The sequence below is a fragment of the Leuresthes tenuis genome, unplaced genomic scaffold, assembly GCF_036924035.1.
Source record: "Leuresthes tenuis unplaced genomic scaffold, fLeuTen1.0.hap1 SCAF_3, whole genome shotgun sequence".
Classification (NCBI taxonomy): domain Eukaryota; kingdom Metazoa; phylum Chordata; class Actinopteri; order Atheriniformes; family Atherinopsidae; genus Leuresthes; species Leuresthes tenuis.
In genome coordinates this window covers 5,402,634-5,420,218 of record NW_027325357.1, presented here as the reverse complement: position 1 = coordinate 5,420,218, position 17,585 = coordinate 5,402,634, and the positions used below count along the sequence as shown (strand labels likewise).

General features: G+C 39.8%; 1 protein-coding gene across 2 annotated transcripts in view; it reads left to right on the top strand.

Moving 5' to 3' along the window:
- Positions 1–1,855: 1,855 nt before the first annotated feature.
- The window catches only part of il17rd (interleukin 17 receptor D), a 35,622-nt gene continuing 19,892 nt past the window's right edge, over positions 1,856–17,585 (top strand). For both annotated transcript variants that reach the window (XM_072381508.1, XM_072381507.1), the window contains exons 1-2: positions 1,856–2,056; positions 16,274–16,328. In XM_072381508.1, the coding sequence (XP_072237609.1) occupies positions 1,937–2,056; positions 16,274–16,328 (175 nt within the window). In that variant the 5' untranslated portion in view covers positions 1,856–1,936. The remainder of the gene's footprint in view (positions 2,057–16,273; positions 16,329–17,585) is intronic.

The following is a 17,585-nucleotide window of genomic DNA, read 5'->3' as shown; positions in this document are numbered from 1 at the left end:
GGCACATTTAGGTTTGCTCAGCTTTGTCAAATGGAGTTAAAAACAACTATAACGTCATCAATTCACTAAAGTGTGCCCCATTAAAGTACACCAATGTAAGGGGGTAAACAGCTGTTAAAGTAAAAAAGTAAAATTACCCTAAAGACCAGAGTGACTTAACAATAGAATCAATGTATTTATATTCAGTCACAGATCACATATTTTTGTTTATATAACCTGTTTTTACATTTTTTATACATTTATTCTATTTTCAAATGAAGGTATTTTAAACAAATCAGTGATTATGAGGGGTTGAGTTTTCCTGCAAATGTTCATGTAATATTTTTGTATAGTTTCATATGCTGAAGATTATATCTAATATATTCTAGAAGGTATGTTCTAAATGCTCATTGTTGTCAGTTTACATGCAGAGACAGCACTCGTCAGAGTTGGTACAACTTTTGCCACAAGAGGGCGTATGAAACAAGGCTGTGTGACAAGGTAAAGGTGTAGAATTACATCTAAGCCATTTAAAAGCATAAAAGAATTATATTCATAAAACAAAACTTCTAAATTAAGAGCATTGTCAATGTGAGACTTAAGATAATAATTTTCTTTGGTAAAGTGTGAAGGAGGTGAAATCTAAACAGGCGGTGCATGATTTATTCACAGTAAAAAGGAGATTGGTTTTGGTTTGGGCAAAAGTTCCTCCTCTATAAATGCAAGTAAACAGTAACAAAAACTAAAATCAGTCCTGCAAAGGAAGTTAATTTATTGATGGGTTTTCTCTCCATTCCATTAATGTAGAAGTGTGTGCACAACTAACACAAACTCCTGAGCAGATATGACAACAAGACTATGACAAAAAAGATTAATGGGAATTATTCGGTATTCCCAGGGGATCCCAGTCCTTTGCCAACAGCAGAAGAAGACTGTGTATCCTGGCCTGGAAAAGAGCTAACTGGGGTCCCACGAGTGTCAGAGTCACAGAAGTCTCTGCAGACACTTTGTGTCTCAAAATGTGTCATACAACTTTATATGTTTGAACTACACAGAAAGCATAATTATATGCATGTGTGGATTTTGTGGAAACCCTGGGTCAGACCATGCAATCACTCACTTGGAAATATCTGACCATTTGCTGTCAAGATTAGAGTCAGGATCTGGTAATCTCTTCACATATTTAAAAAAAACAGATACTAATGGATTTAGCGTGGCTCACATTAACAATAAAATCACCTACAGTCACTATTCCAGGCTTAAGAAACTGTTATTCATATCCTCTGCAGCATGTTTACAACAGATGTTGTTTTCTTTTTTTTAATCTGCAGGTTTTTTTAATCATAAATATATTTTTTACAGTTCAAGCAATGTGAATATTTACATTAAGAGAGCAGAAACACACAGGCAGTTCTAAAATATTGGGAAAAATCATTAAGAAATGCTGTCAAATTGCATTTTTCACAAGTGTCAAATGGTTTCTCTTAACCTATTGTTAACAAAGTCTATTTCAGTCTGATAACAACCACAGTTTTTCCCTCTGATGTTGCCTGTATCCATTATGTTTGTAAGCAACAAACTTGTCTATTTAAAGGAATAAAAGTGATTAAAATATTCTAATGAAGGGCATGTAGTGGAGCTTTATGATCAGCAACGCCCCTGCCCTTTACTCTCAAATAGCCCTCTGAGACTTTAACCTAAAGTGGGGACTGGTCAAAACATCCTCATTTAACAGTACAACACACCTCTGGATGCTCTGTTAGGACCTTTTACTCGAGTGTAAACCTGTTTCCCTAAACCCCGTCTGCATCCTCTTGGTTCGTCATTAAACTGTTGGACCTGTCCGTCTTAAAGGTCCTCACAGACACATGCGTAAAGACACAGGCTCGTGCGCTGGTACGCACCTCCTCCTGCCTTCTCCTCCTAGAGCTCAGAGTTGCTCAGACTTGAACGAGGAATGGCGGCCCCTCGGAATTTCTTCATCTCTCTTTGCGGTTTATTTCTGATTTTATACTTCTCTTGTGGATCTACGACCTCTGGCAACAGGAGAGCAAACCAGGACCGGTGTGGTTACAAGGTAAAAGCCACAAAACACATCGTCCACCGGCTGTTTTTTAAACCCGACGTTTCTCCAGAGACGCTGCTGTGGCGTCTCAGGTCTGCAAAAAGTTCTGTTTTAAGATAAAAGTTTTCTTTTTCTTCTTCAGCAGATGGAGATTCACTTTACTTGTATAGGATTGCACATTAAATAGATGTAACTCTAATGATAGGTTTATAGTTTGTCTACAGTCCTCATGTTGCGCCAGTCAGCCTACCTTTCTTACCTGTGCAGGGCTGCAGTTTCAGGCAAGTTCACGGAGCGAACTGTGAGGCATAATGTGCTACCTGGAAGGTCCCTCTTTTATCCCCATAAAACGCTTTTAAAGCATTTTTCCCATGAAGCTTGTTTTTTTTTTTTTAAAAAAATTCTGCTTGGAACTCGGTAAATAAAAAGCATCTCAGCTGCTTTACTCCAAATCTCCAAAACACGGAAAGAGGCAGCAAGTAACTGTGATAAAATTTAGAGAAACACTCGAGTATTTGTTTAGACCATATTCTTTTTTTTTTAATGGTGTTAATAGTATTTTTAAAGTCAGTATATTCACACTTCTTCTCTCACTATCCCGAGAGTTTCATTCCTATAAATGGACTTTTACAGTGCTTCTTCTAAGTCAGCAATAGGTCCGTTTTTTATAAGTAAAGCATGTAAAGATATAACTCACTAAACAGTAGAAAATTTAGATAAAACCCACACCTAATCAGTGAAGGTGGACAGTGGAAACAAAACCAGACAAACGCTTTTGTATCTTGTGGAGGCAGCAGCCAGTGGAGCTGATCTCTTCCCATTTGCATGATCTGATGTGGAAAACAGGACTTTGTGGACACACTCGGCTTGTCTACACTCCTGTTCTGCTTTTGTAGTGTTTTTGACTGTGAATGAAGTCGTTTATGTTCAGCTTGTGCTGAAGTGTACAAAGCCTTCTCATACCTGAAAACTCTTGTGTGAATCGACAACTTGCACTCATCCAAGCGTTTTCAGGGACTAATTTTTCCATTTCTGGGAAGATTTTAGACTCTCTACCTTCTGGTAGGACTAGAACTGCTTTTTCATCATCTGCATATATGATTTACATGATCAAATCTGGGATTAAATATTTAGTTATACCCTATTTCACCTGCATATCAGTTTGTTCTCACTTTTATTTACATAAAAAAGTTTTGAAAGCTTATGACATGTTGTCTTTTACACTGAGGCACCAATAGTTGAAATAATAATATTAGTTTTTCAGATAATCTGGAGATAGATTTTCATTTTGACTGACTATCGTAAAACAACTCATTACAGTTTCCCAGAACCAAATGTGACATCTTGAAATGTCTGACTATCAGTACAGACTCGATAGATACTCAGTTTACTAACACAGAAGCAAAAGCCAGATAATTTTTTATCTTCCTGCTCCCAAGAAACGAATGAGTGATTTATCAGTCATGATTTTAGCTTGTTATCATTACTGATCAGAGGGTTAACAGCCAAAATGTTTTTTCACATCCACACACAAAGCTTTGGGATGGTTTTAGGTGTGTGTTTCCAGCGTTTGTGATGGGTTTTTCATGCTTCTTATGTGGTCAGTTTGATCGTGGATGTGAGCGCTCACACTCTGCAGGTTTTAATTTTCCTGTGCTGATAGATGGCTCCTACCTGCCTTTGATGCTCATTGTGTGTGTGTGTGTGTGTGTGCATGTGTGTTATCCTGGTTTCCTCTCCCTGGCTTTGAAGTGTTTTCTACAGGAAGCTTCACACTGTTTACTCTGCTGAAACATTCCTTCCTGCAACCCCACCCCCAAACACACACACGCACAGTTGCAAACGCACACACTCGCACACTCTGTCACCTCCCCCTCTCTACTGCTTCCTGTCCTTTCAGAAACACACACACACACACATCAAAGGCAGCTGGATGGGGGTCTGAGGACCTGCTATGCTACAGGTGTGAGGTTATTAGAGCTTTGTGTGCGCTTGCCCTCATGTTTGGAAAGGTCCTGTTTTGGGTATTATTTGATCAAGTCAAGTCATGATTGGTTCCGCTCACCCACCACATGGTGGAAAGCATCGTACTAAGTACGCTAAAAGAGTGAATAAATATAACCACCACCAGCTACAGCCTGTGTTATAAACCAATACTGGAAGGACAGCATCCACTAGAGCTGAAAATATTTGGGCTCCACACACTTCGCTTCATGTACCGTCTATGCGGGGCTTTACTGGGACTTTGTGACAAATTACTAACTAATCGCTGTGTTCAACGTGGCTTTGCTATCATCAACAGCAGCTGACAGCAGCACTCTTTCTCCTGCTGCTGACTGGTTGAGTTTGTCGTAGCAGCACACAAGCCAGTCTTCCACCTGCTGCTGGTTCTGGTTGAAGTGGTGGATCTCCCAGCGGGTAGAACACAATGACGACCGGTACCAGCTGAGGCTCAAGACAAAGGCGTTAGTCCAGCCACGGGCCAAGAGGCTTGGAGGAGAGGCAGTTGGATCACATGTACCTCTTCACAACCTGATGAAGTTTAGAGCTGGTTAACCTTTTAAGATATTATTTGTTTTTCCCTCACTTCATCACTTTAAACAGCTGTTCAATATATCGTTTTAACCTTTCTATAGTGTGTTCTGAATTACTGTATGTGAAGATCCATCGTGTTGTGTTGTATGCTGGGACATCTGATGAGGAATGTTCTCCCACAACCTTTGTTTAAGACCATTGTTGCCTAGTTAAATTTAGTTTTGTTTGGCTTAAAACAGTCAAATGTAGTGCAAAACAGATGGAGAAAGAAAAGAAAGAAGCTGGACCTTACCGGGAGGAATTGAATGACACCGCTGAGTACAAGAACGGTTCATTAACAAGCTGATAATGCCAAAATCTGATCCCTTTTTGTTTTTTGACATGGAGTCGTGTGAGGTGAAACTATAGGAAAGATCGTTTTTTTATTGAAACTTATAAGAAGTGTCTTTTTTTCTGACTTGCAGTGGACAGATATGTTTAACATTTGGTTATGAGGAATGGAAATGGTCAGAGATATGATTTTAGAGGCTGATCCTACAGTCTGAGCATGGAAACAATATCCTTTAATTTGACTTCAGGGTTTAAAAGACAGCTCCAGTTCAAGCGAGAATACAATCTGGAGTCTAAACTTTGCATTATCTGTAGACGACCACAGCACGGGGACGCAGTTTATCTACACAGATCACAGTATTTGTTTCATTTCCCTTCAAACTGACATTTTATTATAACTAGTCCAGTCTGTAGATGCTGTTGTAAACAACATTCATTGTTTGAGAATGCTTTCTGCAACGCCAACTGGCGTTTCCAAACACTAACCGCTGTTTATGTGCTGCACTGCAAACGGGATTTATTTTGAGGAGGACCTTTAACTATGAGACCCGACAGTGTTTATGCATGTCGTTGTAGATACTGTTTATAAAGGAAAACGGTGATTGTGAATGTTGATCAGTGTGGCGTATCAGGGAGAGTTCACAAACATCATCTGGTGATGCAACATGAAAAATGGACCAGTGATCTCATGTTCCTCCACTGCTGTGTCTGTTCCATGTTTAATGTTGAAGCCCAGCTTTTTAAATCTCCCCTTGGATTAGAAAGAGCAGCTGTGGTGTTGCCTTTTTCTTTTATTTCTTATTTTCAAATGGCACTCCTAACATTTTAGTTGGTCCGGTTGTTCTCGGGACCGTGCCCCCAGCCCCTGAAATAAGTGGTTCTTTGCTCTGGACATTTGTTGATGCTGTCAGTCTTAACAGAAGGAACTGGTTCTGAACTAGCACTGAAGCCTTTTTGTGGAAAAGGGGCAATGGAAGATTGTTACTGTACCAACCTCGGTAATCTGAAGGTAGAGAAATGGGGTTAACTATGCAGCAGCAGTTACCAGGATGGTGATTTTTGTCAGATGGCGCCGCAGTTACAAAATCAGGATTTTATTAGAGCAGAGCGACAGTCGGGAAATGATTTAAGTGACTGCAAGTTGACACATAGTCTAAATGGGCTGATTTTCCACCACAGTTTCTGATACGTTTAGCCGTCTGATAAAAGACACCTGCCATAAAAAAATAATTCTGCTGTGTTATTATACACTTACACTTTAATGTTTCTATCAAAAGATTCCAAACCTTGGAAATTTGGAACATGCATGGAGCGTTTAGGCCGGTATAAGTCTAGTTGAACATTTACATGTAGAGCAATTCGATCTCCAACCGCATTGTCTGGGTTTGTTAATCCGGTTTAGATTTAGTATGATTTAGGTCGGACTGACTCAGTCATTTTTCCAGTGTCATATAGACCTGCTTGCTGACTCAGCAGATCATGTTTTGTTCCAGGCTGTAACGTTACAGATTGTTCATCCAGTTCTCTATAGATCATTTGAGCTCCAATTTGATTTAATCAAAATGAAAAGCTTTGGTCTTTTTTATGTTATCCTTTTGCCTACATTACCCACAATACCACACAGCTGCTGTCTATTAAGAGATCATGGTGTGTTATAATACTCACTAAAAAGTCGGTCTCCTCCTCTGACCTGTGGTCTTTACATCACTTTAGACTTCATCCTTGTGGAGTCATAAAAAAAATGGTTATAAATATTTTTTTAGCACATGTAGTTGATGTGGAACAGACTAATGTTTAAAATCTTTGTAGTTTCTCTATGTGGACAAGTAATTGGATTTCTTCTAAAGAAATTCAGGTGTCCTCTACTTGGTGTTTCAGAATACGTCAGAAAGTCAGAATGATGGATTTCTCTTTTAAAACACATCTGCAGAAGCTATTACATCCGTCTCAGTGGAGGAAGATGAAACAGGAAATCATTTAACTTCTTCCTCGCTCTGGATTCTTCATCCTTCTTTCTTTATGTGTCTCCACCTGCCATCATTTTAAATTAGATTTCCACTCTGTAACCATGTCACACAGCCCATCATCCTCTGGGGCGTCGGTGTGTTTTTGGCATCAGAGAAACTCGGAGGGCGTCACGGCTGAGTGGGCGTCCGATGTGAAACACGTGTGTTGGTTTTTTTCTGTGGCAACTGAAGCTGGCAGAAGGTGAAGGATGGAGGCTGGAGCTCCTCCTCATACATAAAACAGCAGAGGGAAATATTTCTCATTGTCGTTCTCCAAGGATTTCTGAGGAAGAAATGAGATTTAGATCTTTCCTTGCAGGAGGTTTCCTGAACAGTCCTGTGCCAGTGATTTAGTGTTTGGCAGTAAAAGTAAAGTGAAGATGTTTTAATATCCTGTCCTGCTTGGTTTTATTTGTCAATTAACTTTACAAAGGGTTTCATACAGAGAAAACCCAATTCTGATCAGTTCCCTTTCTTCTGTTAACCTTTTGGTAAGTTCAGGCATAAGACTCACCAGAAACTGGTGAGCCTTTCTGAGGAAGTCAGGATTTGTCCTGCTCCCCTTTCTAACGAGAACGAGGGAAAGCCTTTTAAAAGACAAGCTGTCTCAGCAGGAGTGGAGTAGCTCCTCCTGAGTGAAGAGGAGGAGTTATGAGGAAGAGGAGGGATGGGGGGTCATTGAGGAGCAGTCATGCAGGAGGAGGAAGCTGCAGGTTTTGTTCCAACGGTGGGAAATCTCTGGTTGGTTGCCTCCAAACACACACTCACACAGGGTTTGCATTGTTCCACCTCACTTTGGTTTCGAGCTTATTCCTCCTGGATTTTCTGCAGAGCTGAGATCAGCTGATCAATCAACAGATCAAACCAGATGCAAGCAGAAGTTTGTGCATCTGTGCTCTTCACAGATCAGTTTAATGTTTAGATATATTATAATACAGGCTGATGGGGGTTATTTTTTTTGTTCCATATGTTTCACAGGGAAAATTTGACAAGTATTTTTGTGTCGAGGTCCTGTTTTAGTTTTCTTTTTTAGTTTTTTAGCAAATCTATAATGGGTTGTAGCTGGTACCAGTGTTCTTTTTATAATATTTTTGGAATCTTGAATATGAATAGTTATTATAAACACTGGAAATATCCTATAGTCTCTCTGTTTAATGAGTTCTCCGGCTCACATGCTCAAAAGCTCTTCACTAAGTCAGTGACCAATCCCAGCAGTATCTGGTTTTTCCATCGCTCAGCACGGTTACATGCACAGTTGACTTAATCTGTGGTTATAGCTCAAACTGTCCATTTAACTGGACCACCATCTTTGTCCCAGTTTACATGCACAGGGGGTTGTTGACTGAAGTATGTCAGAAGCCGTGACTCTGTGGAATAAATGTTCTAACTTTCTCTGAAGGAGATCATCATACATGCAAATGCAGCTTAATTCACTTCACTGTTGTCTTTAAGTGACCAGGATGGTGATTTTGTCAGATGACGCTGCAGTTATAAAATCAGGATTTTGTTAGAGCAGAGCGACAGTCTATAAATACTTTAAGCAGCCACGTAGTCTTCATGGGATGTGTTTCACTCCCAGTGTCTGATGCGTTTAGCTGTCCGACAAAAACAAGCAGAATTTAGAATTTAGTTGTAGTTATATATACTTTATAAAAAGATGCAAAAAGATGGAACTTTAGAGCATGTGCAGATGCGCCTGGGCACATTTGAGTCTAGTTGAGCATAGATAGATATAAATAAGTACTTTACTGGAAATTCCAGTTTCAGTTGCTCTATTTACACTCACGGTAAAAAGTATCACACGTAAAAAGGATTAGTCCAAATTGCATTAAAGGTCAGTAACAAGTGCAAAGGTGCACATTGCGGTTGGTTATTGTCTCTATTTATGAAGTGTCCATTTTTTGCGTGTTTACAATCTGACGGCTGTCTGTGGGGCAGTTCAGCGAGAGCAGCCTCCTGCTGAACATGCTCCTCTGAGAGATGATGGCACCATGTAGAGGGTGGCTTGTGTCCATTATGGCCACAGTTTGTCCATAGTTCTTCTCTGTTGCTGCCACCACAGATTCCTGCTCTATTCCCACCACAGAGCTGGTACGTCTGACCACTTTGTCCAGCCGCAGGCTGTCCTTCTTCCTGGTGCTGCTCCCCCAGCACACACCACAGCATAGAGCAGGATGCTGGCTACCATGGATTGGTAAAACAAATGCAGAAGCTTCCTGCAGATGTTAAACGAAGCCAGTCTCCTCAGGAAGTAAACCCTGCTCTGCCCCGTCCTGTAAAGATGTAAAGATGGTCGGTGTTCACTGACCATTCCAGCTGCATATATATGGAGGAGCTGTTTGATCTCCAACAGCATTATTTGCTTTTGTTAGTCCTGCTTTTTTACATGATCTTTGTCAGACTAACATGTTAACAAGCATTTTAGATGTGTGGTTTAAGCAATGATTAGTTTTTTCTTCTGTGTCAACATGTTTACTGTGAATCTCAGGCGATATCCAGATCTGCTCAACATGCAGGGACTCGAGTCTTAACATAACTTTTACCCATGGTTGTGTTATCCGAAGCCAGTCGGATCTCAGTGCAGCCATGTCTTACCATATGGTAGCATTTGGATGTGTGTGTGTGTGTGTGTTTTGTATGTAAAAGACAGGAAGAGATTAAGAGGAACAGTGCTGAGTTTTTAAGCCCTGAGGCCTTTTCCTGAACACCCCGATCAGCTTCACACAAACACACACACAGGGATGGTGTTCATAGTGACTGTGTGCAGCTCGATTCCCAATGGTGTTTTTAAAAGTGTAAAATCAGATTATGGCTCTTTGTTGACTTTTATTAAGCAGGTGCCAGCAGGTACTGTTGTACATGTTTATAGGATAAGTTCTGCTGGAATTTGGCAGTTTGTTGGGGAACTGTTGACTCATGAGAAAATGTTTCTGTATTGCTGGAAAGGAAGCAAAGCAATGGTTCATGTTCAAGATTATTCATATTATGATTCATGCAATACTCCAAAAAGAACACAGCAGAACAAAAAATTATCTCATCTGTTATCTGAGTTGCAAAAAACTCATCTTAAAACTCTAAGAACTAAGTATACATAATATTTTCTCAAAGAAACTACAAATTTTGCACACAAAAGTAAATTATTTCACAAGATTAACTGCACCTAAAAGCATATCAGTGGTCCATTCTGATGACTGATGCAGGGTAAAAGGTTTTGGAGGTTTTGGGATAGGCTGAATCGCTAAAAGGATAAAAAAAAAGGATCCCAAAGGTATTTTCTGCTGATCTCTCAACCACCTGCATGACTTTCCTGTCTGAGGCGAGGCAGATTTCCTACCAGATTGAGATAGATCATATGACTTCTGATGCATCCTTGTTAGTATTACATTTATAAGCTTAGCTGTAAACGCACACAGTAAAGTGGTGAAAGATTGATAAATTTTAGCTGATATCAGTCAGTTTAAATATATGTGAAAATGCCCCAGGAGTAATCCCAAGAAAAAGCAGCTGAGTTGAATTTGACTGAACCATTGTAAATGACTCAGGTCAGCCTCACAGATGCATGAATCATATTTATTCGGGCCCTACTTTGAGAACGAGGGGTGTGTGTCAGATTAAAAAAGAAGCTAGATGGAGAAGTTCATGTCCTGCTTAAATGATTGTGTGATTGCAGGTTTCTGGCTTAGCTCATGCAACCATTCAACAAGTAATTTCTAATACAGAAATCATGCTGAGACTCAGTTAAAGTACATTTATCACTTGCACCTCTTTTAGGGCTGCCTGCAAACTGTGTTTTCCCACTTTTTAATGTACCCCAATTGTACCCCAGCGGAGCAGAGCGATAAAGCTGGAGGGAAGCTGGAAAATTTGCACATGAAATTGAGCTGAAGAGACATTTATGAATCTTTTCTAGAGTTTCAGTTCTGATGAATGACTAAATAACTATAACTTTAACCCATGTCCAAACTAGCCACGGATCCACAAAATCAACTATTGTTTGAACAAACAGCTGTAGACAAAATGCTGTTTGAAATGCATTATTTAGATCAGAAACATATCTGATCAGAACATAAACAAGATCATAAGTCTTGGTGCTTGACAGATGTTCTGTGCTGCACATTTAATTAGTCCAACTTTAATCCTGTCTCCCAAGGCCATACTTTTCTAGCTGTTTGTACGTCTTTTCTTGTGCAGCATGCTGATTAAAGGTCAGCTGGGAATTTGTCCCCACATCTGGAACTATTCGGGTTGCTCCAAACAAAATGAGGGACAGGAGAAGTCTGCTATGTGAACCTTGAAAGCCATAATTGAAGGAGTTCCTGTTTAATCAGATCCCTCCTTCTCTTCCTTCCATTTTCTTTCCCTGCAGGCTTGGTGATTACCATCCTTTACTCTTCCCTTCTGTATCCTCCAATCCCTCTCCCTCACATCCTTTCCTCCCTCCCTCTGTCCTTCCCCTCTTTGCTCTGATTAATTGCTCTTTCAGCTAGCTCAGCCTGCAATTAGCTGTCTGATTACCACAGGAACTGGAGAGTCTGTGTGAGTGTGTGGTTTGGGGATTCCCAAGGGAAATTCTGCTTTCTCTTAAGGCGTTTTAGGGCCTTTTTGTTTGTTTTTTTTCTGTTTTATTGATTTGTATTTACTTCTGTGTGTTTCCTTTCAGAAAGTGAGTCGTAGGAGAGTTAAACCGGCAAAATTTCTAGAACAATCGGTGTGTCAGCTGATTATACGTTGGATGTGAAAGTCTCTGCTCTGCAGTCTCTCTGCATTTACCTTGACTGATAATGATCTGCCGTCTTCTCTCTCTTGTTTTACAACTTTAATTCTATTTATTTCACTGATTTTAGGCCTCGGGGTCTGTAGTTATATGGAGTTAAAATGACGATAGTTCCTTGAGAGAAATACCTGTCGACAGGAAAGAAGAAAGCTCTTATTTTTGCTTGTGTGGTGGCGGAGACAAGTTTCGTGTACAATGTCAAGCAGTTGTTCACGAAATTTATTGAAGGCAAAAGTGTTTTTTAACATCTCCAGAAGACCTAACTCAAAGCTGGACTCAAATTTAATTAGTCATAAATTTCCTGAAAGAACTGTTGCACAAAGTTATTTGGAAGAAGAGTGACAAAAATCTGAAGAAGAGAACAGAATGCTTGAAGGAAAAGTTCAAACCTCTCTTAGCCTGACCTCCACCCTCCCATTCAGTCGCTATGAAGTGGTCGATCATTATCAGTCAACAGGAAACTGATAATTGGTGTGGGGGATGGAGCCTTAGACACTGTCCAACAAACATTACAACGGACAACAGTGTTGCAAATGCAGACCCCCTCATTGATTTGAATGAGACTAGCTTGTTAGCCCAGTGGGGGTCTAAACACGTATGGCTCCAACCTAAAAACACAGCTTGGTGTTGGAGAATTTGTTTGGTGGGGTTGCCTTAACACCAAGCATGTTTACATGACATTAGAGTCCAAAACCTGACATTAAGATGCCGGGGAGACGTACAACCAGGACTAATGAACCCAGATGCGATGGTGGATTAAATAACTCTTCATTTATATGCTTAAATAGACTCAAATAACTCAAAGTTCCTAAAGTTCAAAGTTTTTTGCATCTTTTTGTAAAAACAGTAAACTGTCAGTGTATATTAATAAAGCTGAATCCCCCCAAAAGCTGTTCTCACTCATATTTTTAATTTGACGGTTAAACTAAAATCAGCGCATTAAGACTTAAAGACTTCCAGACTGTCGCTCTGCTCTAATAAAATCCTGAATTTTATAACCACAGCATCATCTGACAAAATCAGTATTAAAGTAACTTAAACACGTCTGTGCAGTGAATTCAGCTGCACTTGCATGTACAGTGACATCCTACAGAGAAAGTTAGAAGCAGCCGGATGTCTTGAACATGTTCTCACACAGTCCATTACGTTATATTATCGGACCTACATCAGTCAGTCGCTCACTCCCTTCTGTGTAAACTGGATGTCTTGTTGAAGGCAGACACATGGGAAGCCTCTTATTTTCTTTTAAAGTGAATTCTGAATTGAAAGAAGAAGAAACAACCGTTAAGAGGTTTGGTATTTTTGGTTGCTTTTGTGTCAAATTATCTTTTTAATAGTTCATATTGTTGAAATCTGTTAACAAAGATTCTTGCAAATGGCCAGAAGTGGTCACAGAAAGGGAAATGGCTCAAGTCTGAATTGAAAGAATCCTGAATTCAGGTCAGAAACTAGATTGATTGAAAGTTAATTGTGTCTTAGTTTAGCCATTCCCCACAAATCCATCCGTAACTGCTAAAAGACAAACAAACAATACAAATCATATGATTAATGCCTGCATTATAGCACAGAGGTCTAAAAGTTACTGTGCAGTGTTTCAGTTTCTAATTGGCTCTTGAACACAGCTCACCAGTGCCTGAAGCAACATGCCCCAACCACTGCACAACCCTGGTATTTTCAGTCTGGGGACTTAGTGCAGTAACAAGCATCCTGGGGCTCTTTGTGTTTATATCTGTGTATATTTCCACCAGTTTTTGGGGTTTTTTTGCCCCCAAAAGTTAAAAAAAACGTGGCGGTCAGACAACTTGTCAAAATTGTACCTCACTGCTTATACAGAGCAAGAATTTAGTCACACCTCATAAGGATTAAATGTAATCTGCTTCATCATCTTTGTGTGTGATTCTTGAACTTAACATCCTCCAAAGCCATGCAGTTTCTCATCTTTGCCACAACTTTTTTTATTTTTGGGGGGGAGGGTCGTGTTTCAACGTAAGAAAGCAGGAAGTTTTCTTTTTTTTTGTGCCGTGAGTGAATAACTTCCCTTGATTTTAATTAGCATCTCAGTTCATACTGCCAGCAGGACGTCTGAGCACACAGCAGCGTGTAAACCCCTAAGTGTCAAAGGTCAGCAGTGCTGGCAAACTGAGGGCAAAATGTATAAAAACAGTTAGAAATTAAACTCCATGTGTGTATTTCTATTTTTCCAGGAGCGTTTCGAGAACATTTTTGGTCTTCACTTCTTCAAAGGGCTGTTTGATGGTTAAGAGTTGGTTTTAGGGTCTGTTTTAATGTTTGTTTTAAAGTCTGGGGAATGTAGTATGCCAATGAGGGACTTCACAAGTATATAATTGACAACATATGTGTATGTGTTTGTATGGATGGGTTGTTGAGGTACAGTGGCTGCTAATAAGCACAGTGCACCTCACATAACACACACATACACACGTTCAATTGTGCGTCTGTCTGATTGGTTACAGGTTTATACGTGTGGTTTTTGCGTGTGACCACAGTCTGACACCTCTGTAACAAGCCTGAAGCTGGAGAGAAATGTGTGTGCGTGTGTGTGTGTCAGGCAACATGAAAACAAGGTGAAAGCTGTAAAACTGGAAGACTCTGCTAAAACATGGCTTATGGGAATACAAGTCTGTGTGCAGGGACAAAGAGAGAGGCATTCTGGGTAACTGTGTGTTCACACCTTAACCTTACTTTGTATAAGATAAAGCTGATGGGCGGATCCTGGAAGGATTCTCAGGTCCTGTCAGTTAATTAAAAAACTCGTAACTCGTAACACCATCTGAGGACCAGCTCACAGTTTTACTGTGGCTGTAAAGATAGATTCGTGCCAGTTTATTCCAAAATCTGAATGTAATAGTATGTGTATTAAATCTCGTCTTCACTTAAGTTTTTGCACGTGTTGCCTACACCTAAACTCAGTGAACTTCCTCATGATATCAGGAAATGTGTGGCACAATTCCACGTTCACATTCCTCAGATTGCGTTGTATATGTAGACAGTCAATTAGAAAAGAGAACATTTAGTTCTCTAAAATTTAACCAGAGTAACCTTTAAAAATCTACCATGTAAGTTTTGCCTGCTTTCTTGTACACAGCATGAAATCTGTATTCTTAAGGTTATACCTATCAGGACACGAGGAAAATCATGTTTTTGTTAAATTAGTATTAAGTCAACCCTCTCTTTTTCTACAGGAATTAAAAATGGTAGGTAGCAGCCAGGTGCTGGTAATCAAATGCACTTGATTAATTGATTATCAGCAAGTGTGATCATCTTTGAAATGGAGAAGTTTTGTCAGTTTGTTGGTCTGAAGTATTCAGGTGTGTGTTAACACAATGCCAAGAAGGAAAGACATCAGCAATGATCTTACGATCGTTGATCTTTTTCTGGCTGCAAGCATGAAACGGTCAGCAGGTTTATTGTCAGGTTGATAGTCAGACCAAAATAAAATGCATATAAAGTCGTTTCACAGCCCAAATATAAACATGTAAGTCTAACCAATTTAGATACACAAACTCGCACACCCATATAATATGGCTGGGGATCAAATCACTCCTACATATATACACTCAACTACATTTAAAAGACCTAAACACTCTACACATACTTCAGTTTTCCATCGATTTGTGTTTTTTTTGTCACAACAGTGAAGCACAAACTGTCTTTTAATACAGCTTTATTCTATAAAGCTGCTCACATTCACATATTTTTCTGATTCTTATGTCGGACGGGTAAACATTTCAGAAATTGAGATCAGCCAATTAAGACTGTGTTTCTACCCAAGGATGGTGGTCCAGTCCCCTAACCCTGGTGCCTTGTTACAGTCACTGTAGCTGTAGGAACTGGCATCAGAATAATTCCATTACAGTGTGAATCCACTTATGGAAACCGAATGTAGGAACAGGAATCTTCTATTAAAGCCTATTTTGTCATATTATTGGAATGTTGTTGTTTCGAATGCTTAGAATATATTCTGCCTCAAATCAAGGGTGATGGGGTAGCGTGTGATTGCTGTGAGCTTTTCAGCAACGAGTCCAAACAGGTTTCTGTCAGTTTTGTTTGTTTTGGTTCAAGATGACGACGTCACAGCCGGGATTTGAATGGCACGGCACTTTACTGTTGTTGCAGCTTCATGTCGGACCAGAAGTCTTTCTGATGCAGTCTCCCTTATTCTCGGTCAGGAGAAGTCGTGTTTCTGCTGTAACTAATGATGACATCACTGACCTTCTGCTCCCAAAACTCTTGGGATAAATTAGTTCCACACCTTGTGCTTTCCCTGTTCTTAACATAAAGAAGAAAAGTAAAAGTGGTGTCATAGCACCTTGTATTTTCTCAGCAGCTAAACTTTCATTACCTGTGGGGAATATCCTCTGATCTTTTTATTTATGGCCTGGTGCCAGCGGTTAAATCAATTTTGTGATGTGATGTATTAAAGTCATCAAACGTACTTCTAAACTGAGTGTACTCATTATGCTTTCTATACTCTGGAAGCAAATATTCTAACCTAAGCTATGAATAGGAACAGTAGTCCACATGTAATTAAAATTTATATTTTTCTCATTTTTCCTCTCTCAGGTGCAGTCTGGTGCAGATGGAAGTCGCAGGTTGGCCGTCACCTTCAGAGCTGACAGTGAGTTTCTCTGTAAATCTGCCTGAACTGTCTATTACTGCAGATTAATAGTAGAAACATGAGTGTCTACACATATCTGTAATCCTGTGCAACTCATTTTTAATTGCTGTATGGTTGGATGTTCTCATAGCGTGATCTGCATCAGGTGTGTGCTTTTAAATGTTCTCATTGCTCTTGGGAACCAATAGTTGGTTCAAGATTGTTCCCTCTCAAGATTTGAGAGATTAATAAGTTTATGGCTAATAATGGTTTAATTGTTTCAGGTGGTTTTATATTTTATTAGCAAACTAAATAGTAACACCTAGAATAAATCTCATTATTCATACAAGCAGAGAAGAGTGACAATTGTAATGTGTCCTTCATTTAGTTCCTTAAAAGTCCTCTCAAAATATACCCAAGTCCAACATTTCCACACTCTTCTTTTAATAAACCAGCAGTTTATATACTAAAGATCTACCACGTAAATTTTCCTGCAACCCCACAACACCCTCTTCCTCCTCCACCGCCCTCCACCTTCTCTTCTTCTTTTGTTCTTTTCACTCTTAAAGTCAAGTTCCTGAGCCGTGGCCAATCCCTGCCTCCTGCTTTTGTCCCTGACCATGAGCGAGGAAGCACTTTAAGATCCCCCTTTGTGTGTCATTGTGTGTGTCGGGGCATGTGCGTGTGTGAGACTGTGCAGTGTCAGTGGTATCAGGAAATCCCTAATTCTAAATGCAATCTTATTTTTATCAGAATTTACTTCCAAAGGACAAAAAGCAATTGTCCTGCTTATTCTCAACCTGCTCCTTCAAATAGATTATTATCATTAGTACACAGATGGATAGGTGAGTCCTCTGAGGGTGTAGTTACTGCTACCTCGACTTCTTCTTCCTCTAAAGAGCTGATTCGTTTTAATTGAATCTGATCTTAACACACATTATCTCAGGAATGGTATGGGGGTCAGGAGGGCATGTGACTTTGAAGTGATGATGCATCCTCTTCCAAAGAACAGAAATGAAAAAACACACTTTAAAGCGCTCAAACGTGTTAGCATGACAATCAAGCATGACACACCTCAGTGGTTCTTCATCTGCAGCTGGTTGGAGGATGAAGGGGGATGATGGTGGTGATGTCATGAGGAATAAATAGCAGGGAGACCTTTGACCTCCAGTTGGTTACTAATGACAGGTGACGAGATCAGAATAAAGTTAAGGGTGAGATCTGTACAGTTTTCTTTAGATATCGGCAAATAGAGGGTTCTGCTTCGTGCAGCAGCTC